General features: G+C 32.9%; 1 protein-coding gene across 1 annotated transcript; it reads right to left on the bottom strand.

Annotated features, from left to right (window-relative positions):
* Positions 1-4,279: 4,279 nt before the first annotated feature.
* On the bottom strand, positions 4,280-5,431 carry LOC125810244 (kirola-like). The gene is made up of 2 exons (XM_049489752.1): positions 5,245-5,431; positions 4,280-4,536 (listed from the first exon to the last, which is right to left on the bottom strand). The coding sequence occupies exons 1-2, from the start codon at positions 5,429-5,431 to the stop codon at positions 4,280-4,282; spliced, it is 444 nt and encodes a 147-aa protein (XP_049345709.1).
* Positions 5,432-7,021: the final 1,590 nt, after the last annotated feature.

Below are 7,021 nucleotides of genomic sequence, written 5' to 3'. Positions count from 1 at the left end.
AGCGAGCTTAACATCTATGCACAATTTCTAGAATGAGGGGCAAAGACTTTAGCCCATTAACCTCGAGCTTGAACCATAAAGTTGTGGATATCAGTCTCATGTTATAAACCTATACATATAAGCAAACATGTCTCACAATATGTTCAGTCTCAAAAATCCATGAAATGCTCTCAATGGTTAGCAACATAATGTTATGTCATGCATATTCTAATATTAGAATTCTCAAATGAATCAGGCTTATGATCTTTCGACGTAAAGTCCTTTCAGTTATCCATTTTAGTTTTGGAGAGTGGTGTTGTTGATAGTAGTTGTGTGATGATGGAGGAGAGGATTGCTATTTCTTACTCTGATAGTGATTGCGTGTTTATTCCATCTAAGGTTATGAATGTGGAGGAAAAAAGAGATAAGATTTTAGAATGAGTACTAAGTCAGCTTCCTGGTGGTAATGCATGAGAGGATGAGAAGTTCTTAGAAAGTGGTTTAGTAGGAGTCTATAGAGTGGTTAAGGTTCTAAGCCTGAATGTGGTGTTGTTAACATGTGGACAATACGTGATACATTAGGTGTTTCGTGATATGAGCTTAAGGTTAGCTGAATGTAGCGGTAAGGAGTAGTGTTCTTGAGATGAGATTTCCTACAGAAGTATAGAACCTGAATCTTGTGATTTGGATCAGAATAATCACCCTATGTTAAGTACTTTGTGATTCTGAGTTAGACTTGAATAAAGTAAGAGTAACCCCTTTCCATTCTCATTTCAGCCGTCATTCGAGGACGAATGATCCCAAAGGGGAGATATTGTAACACCCCAAAAAAAATTAAATTAAGACTCAAACAATTCTTCATTTACTTGTAGGGTCATATCGAGAGATTCTTAAAATTCACCATATGTGTAAAGGTAATTCTTTAAAGTGGGAATGATTTTTGATATCAATTAAGGTCACTAGTAAATTCTTTAGTGTGGGACAAAGTTGAGTTGAAAGTTTTCTTACCAATTAAGTTTAGATCTAAGATTCTACTTAGGTCAACTTCAAACGACCATATCTCATAGAATATAAAGAGTTATGTGGCCCATAACCTATCAAATTAAAGGACTTTGAATTATCTTTTCAAAGCCACCAAGTTTGGGTCATTCCTTGTTCGGAGTAGAGAGTTATGATCATTTTACTAAATAATGTAGTGTTGTTTCGTTTTAGCCGCGGGAATAATCTAAATAAGGTAATTTTCTTCTCCTTATACCACTAGGAAAACCTTAAAACGTATTTATTAGCTCCTATAAATCCCTAAACAATCCTATTTCCATCTTTTTAATTCCTACTTCTCTTCTCTCAAACCCTAGGTCAAAACCCTAAGGAAAAATCAAAGTAGAAGACTCCATTCAAGATTCTTTCAATCTCTTTCAAGATTCTTTCCATCTTTTTCAAGATTCTTCTTCAAGGTAAGTCTTTCTCCACGAATTTCATTCTTTCCAACTTTAATTCCTCCATACAATTATGAATCACTAATGAAAATTATAATTCTTGACCATAGATATTTCAAGAATCTCAAGAAAGGTTTTCATGATTTTTCCCTTCAAACTAGGGTTTCAAGGCTTCTAATGCAGTTCTTATCCAAGATTCTTCAAAAACCTTGTTCTTCCAGGTATGCAAGGCAATCATCGTGTTGGACTAGTTCGTCCTTACGCCCTACATCTACTTTTAAATTAGTAAAAGAGAAATCTAGGGTTCTACCCCCTAGATTTGAGTATTCTTGCGATGAGTTGATTTTGAGTTCTTGAGTTTTTGATTCTTTTGAAATTCTACTCCTAATTATTGAATTGCTATATGGTATGCATTAAAATTCTTGAGTTGAGTCGTTCATATCCATAATTCCGCATGAACCCTATGATTTGAGTTATAAATTTTGTAAAGCTTTTTAAAGCCAACACTTGAGTTGTTAAACTGAATTTTGAGAAATTAAAGATGAGTTTTGAGAAAAGAGTTTCTAAAACATGATTAATATGACAATCGAGTATTCCATCAATGTATGAGCAGTATTGTATCTAGATATACCATCAATGTTTATGCAGTATGAATTCTCGAGTCATCAATGATCATATTAAAATATGATTTTGATATGATTTTTAGAAAGAGTTTCAATTCTGAATTGAGTAAGAGTATAAGGCGACTATGTATTCCTAGAGGTATCAATATTTACTTTGATAAAAGAGAAACTGAGATTGCTAAATGAGTTATGAGTTCAAAAGATATTTCAAGAGTAGTTACATCTTTTAAGAGGATAGTTTGAGCTATTATCTCAAACCAGAAAAAAGTATGTTTTATACATTTGAGCATGAGTATGTATATTATTGGGAGTAGGATTGAGCACCAATATGGGGAAGAGTTCAGAAAACTCACGCCCCAATAAACCATGCTTGCCAACATGGGTAAATGATCATACTTTTTAGATGATTCTTTATTGTATTTTAAGCATAACTTTGTGGATTCACTTAGTTGAGGTGTTCTATACCCCGGCAAGGTATATGATAGTTCTGGCAGCGTAGGTGAGACACTGTATCATCACGTAGCTCATAGTGATGGTTGTCGGTTAGAGAATCTCCCAATAGAGTTAAAGTATATTTTTATAAATAACTTATTATGTTGAGTTCAGAGATGAGAAAGAATTTTGTAAAGCTTTAAATGATTTTACTCCTTTATTTCTTTACATTCAGCTTGAGTACATTGTTATCTATTTCAGTCATTTCTTACAGTTTTTTTTGTTATACAACTATATTACATACTCGTACATTCAATATACTGATGTCATTCGGCCTACATCATTTAATGATGCAGATACAGGTTCTTAGGATCCTCAACAAGAGTCTATTGAGATCATTTCATCCACTCGTCAACTTATGAGTGAGACCTCCTTACTTTCGAAGTACTCTAGTTTTATGAGTTGTTAGTAGTAGTTTTTTTAAAGAGTCTTGGGTCTTGTCCCGACACTATCTTTATACAGTAAAGGCTTCATAGATAGACAGTATTGGAGAGTCTTTCAGTTTCAGATATTTTATTTAAAACTTATGTTTCATACTCAGTATATTCAGCGAAGTTTTGAGAATGAATAAACTATTTTTAAATGTTTCTTTCAATTTGATGGTTATGTATGCTTGAGTTAGTTTTCCGCTTGTAGTCAGCAAGGATGAGGGTTCGCTTGGGGACCAGCAGTGGGTCTCGAGTTTCGGTCACATCTAAGGTGTAGGCTCGGGTCGTGACAAGAATCTTGTTTCAGGTTTGGAATTAATCTCTTATCTTAAGCCTTCCTTAACTCTCGAGGAAAGAAACACCCCATGAAAGCATCTTCAAACATAGCCCAACTTAGGAGTGGTTCATTCTCACCCCTAGTCTTCTTCCACTGATCATATGAAAGCCTTGCAACATCCTTAAAGTGATGCGAAGCCAGCTTAACACTCTCTCCATCACCAACATACATTACCTGCAATATCTTTTGAACCTCATCCACAAAGCGTCCTAGATTATACTCATTAAGCTTTGGCCCTGTGAACTCAGGTGGATTTATCCCAAAAATTCATGAATTCTTAAGTGTCTGGAACACCCTGATGGCCTACAGGGAAGACTCTTAGTAGCTCCTGTATCTATTTAGACTAGTTTCTTGGGAGAGTTTTTCGGTTAATTGTAAAAAGATTGTTCTTATATGTGAGTTTCATGTTTATTCCAAAGTATTAAAGACATTTCTTATATTTTATTAATTTCTGCATTGCTCTTTTTGAATTGGGTGGTAAGGATTCTCCTATCTAGATGTTAGAGTAGCCCCGCATGGGCCGGTGGATTGGGTCGTGACAACAATACTTTCTCCTACCTTTTGAGTATAGATATTGATCTGTGTGTTAGTTGAGTTCGATGTGATTGTTGAAATCTTAAAACTTCTTAGGGTTCACCTATCAGCCTTAGGTGTATGTGCCCTCACGGCTTCTAGCCTTTTGGATGTGACAACAAAGTTCCAATATAGTGTCAAAAATCACATGAATCCTTTGATTCCCCATTCAAATTATGCTAACAAGTCCACAAAAATATTGCTAACAAATATAAGATTTCAAAGCATAATTTAAAGCTTTAGAATTTGTTTTAAAAAAGGGCTTGGATTATTATAACAAAATGCATACTATCTTACATATACTGATCACTGGAAATGCATCCATATAAGGAGATTTATTTATTTTACATGTGTCTAGACACACACACGCTTATTTATTTGTATTATATATAATATAGAACAACATAGATTCTATTTCTTTAGAAGGTGAGCTTCTATATCCTTGGTCATGTCAAGAATAAAACCTAAAAAAATGAGGGGCTCTGGGGTGTCTTCATTTTTCTTTTCATACTCAATTGTCCATGTAGCCCATTGATGTTGACAAGATGATACAAATGTAAAGGAACTGTAAAACTCTAACAAATCTCCCTCAATCACTTTCCGACTGATCGAGTTCTTGTGATGATCGATGGCTTCAATTACATACTTAACAATCTTTTCTTGACCATCTGTAAACATTAAAAACAGAAAATACAATAGATGTTACTCCTAGTTCAACTATCCAATTCCTCATGAAAGATTTAAACATTTTTAATATATTTTTTTATTTTCTTTCTTTGTTTTCCTAGTTTTTCAGTTTCTCCAAAAAATATCTGATGCTCATGAATATTTAATTGTCTACCTTTTCTGAATATCATAAGTAGAGTTGACATTGTGGAAAACATGAGAATCAATAAGGGAACTATAATTTTTATCGTATTATGTTTGGGTGACAAAAGTTATTTTCCGCAGAAAAAGTAATATCTGAAAAAATATTTGAGTGGTTACAAATATATATTACAGAAAGCATACACTATTTTAGATATAAATAATAGTGTTAATTAACCAAATAAATTCATAAAACCCTTTAAGTACTAAATATATGTATGTAAAGACTAGCTATTAGTAGGAGCAAATAAATCAAATTTGAAAGTTAATATAACTTTTATTGGAGAAATTACTTCTGTCCACAAGTGAAAGGAAATTATTTTCCTTTTTTGATGAAAAAGGATTTAAGTAAAATATACCTATGGTCATCAAACACCATAAAAATAATTATGAAGATTATTTACTAAAGTTTAACTTTCGTACTACCAAATACACCTAAATTTACAAAATTAATGAAATACAAATCATATACATAGATAGAGGAGAGAAATGTATGTTATCAGTTATACCTTCATTATATCTACAGTTCATAATCGTACCAATTTTTCCTATTTCACCTTCATTAATATCAATACGGTTGATCTTACTAGGACTTATGTAGGGTATATGATGAGAATTAGTGAGAAAAAGGTCATGAATCAAGTGTTCTCCACACTTCACCTCCTTTGAAGCAATCAACTTTCCTTTCACGCCCATATTTTCTTCTCCTCAAAATACCAATAAGTTGTGAAAAGAAAATGGTGAGAAAATATTACTTGTAGTCTTTATATAGATTTTAATATTTTGTAAAAAGGTAGCTAGTAGAAAATATTATCAACCATCTTTATATCACATGTTATAGTCCTTGACTTTTTGGGAATATTACTAACCCCATTGGTCCAAATTATTATAGGACCGTTCGTAATAACCTCGTGAACCATACTTGTATTCATACAAGATTTATGCCAAATTCCGTATTGTTATTTATGGATCACAAAACAAGAATTCATGACTTTTTCAGTTTTTGTATATATTATTTCATGTCTTTTTTGGAATATGAATGATAACTCTTTTTTACCTCAATTTTTTCAGAACCATTCGTAATTAGCTAGTAAATGATACCTTTACCCTCTACAGGATCCACACCTCTATTTTGAGTGTTTAGAAGTGATATTGCAAAAAATCAGAATTTTCTTAATTTATTGTGCGTAGTTTTTATGGGTATTAATAACCGGTTCCATTAGGCCCAATTTGTTTTTGGACCATCCGTAGTGATATTGTAAGCCATATCCTTAGCATCTAGAGGATCCGTAATATTTTTTTTATAGCATTTAGGGGTGATAAAACAGGAATTCAGGATTTTTTCATTTTTCCATATGTATAAGCCAATGTATTTTGTGAAATATGACTGATCAGCTCTGTTTGGCCTCAAATTTTGTAGGATCATACCTAATGACTATTGTAAACCAAATCTGCAGCATCTAGAGGATTCGTAATATTTTTATAGCATTTAGGGGTGATAAAGCAGGAATTCAGGATTTGTCATTTTTTCATATGTATAAGCCCATGTATTTTTGGAAATATGACTGGCCAACACTTTTTGGCCTCAATTTTTTTAGGATCATACCTAATGACTTGGTAAACCTTACATATAGCCTCTCTATGGTTCACACTAGGGGTGTCAAAAATGAACCCAAACATAGGTAACCTGTCCAATCTGTCCAGAATTTTAAGGGTTGGGCTCAAGATAATTTGAATTGGGTTCAATCTCAACTCATTCAAGCCTAACCCATTTTAAGAGAATCCTCAATTGAGATCAATTCAATCTCCAATTTCACCCGTTTAAAACTCTTTACTAAGATATGTTCCTATATTAAAGGTATGAATTTTTATCTATTTAACATCTTTAGGATTTATCTATCCATTTGTTACTTTTTTTAAAAAAATCTTGAGCGGAAATTCGAATTGTGATTATAAAAGTTAATATTACTATGTTAAAATTATTGAGATTAACTGGGTCAATTGGGCGGGTCAAGACCCAACCCGTTTTTTAGCCCATTTGAACCCAACCTATTTGAGCCCAAAGTAAACTTGGGTGGATCAAGACCCAACAAAATTTCTATCTCAACCCATTTTAATATCTCCAATTTCAACCCAACCCTCCCATTTGACACCCCTAGTTCACACCAATTGTTTTAGCATTTACTGATTACTGAACATGAATTTAGGATTTGCTCAATTTATCGTGTGTGTCTAGTACATGAATTTTTTAAAATGTGACTGGCCGACACTTTTTTATCTAATTAT

The sequence above is a fragment of the Solanum verrucosum genome, unplaced genomic scaffold (assembly GCF_900185275.1).
Source record: "Solanum verrucosum unplaced genomic scaffold, falcon-dt-bn FXZP01000038.1, whole genome shotgun sequence".
Lineage (NCBI taxonomy): Eukaryota > Viridiplantae > Streptophyta > Magnoliopsida > Solanales > Solanaceae > Solanum > Solanum verrucosum.
Note: the sequence above shows the minus strand (reverse complement) of the source record. Positions and strands in the feature narration are given on the sequence as shown.

What these genes read in the sequence shown, in the direction of transcription:
- LOC125810244 (XM_049489752.1), bottom strand. Translation starts at nt 5,431, where the DNA reads ATGGGCGTGAAAGGAAAGTTGATTGCTTCAAAGGAGGTGAAGTGTGGA. An exon ending in GAACTGTAGATATAATGAAG is followed by an intron (nt 4,537 to 5,244) that starts GTATAACTGATA and finishes TAATGTTTACAG; the next exon opens with ATGGTCAAGAAAAGATTGTT.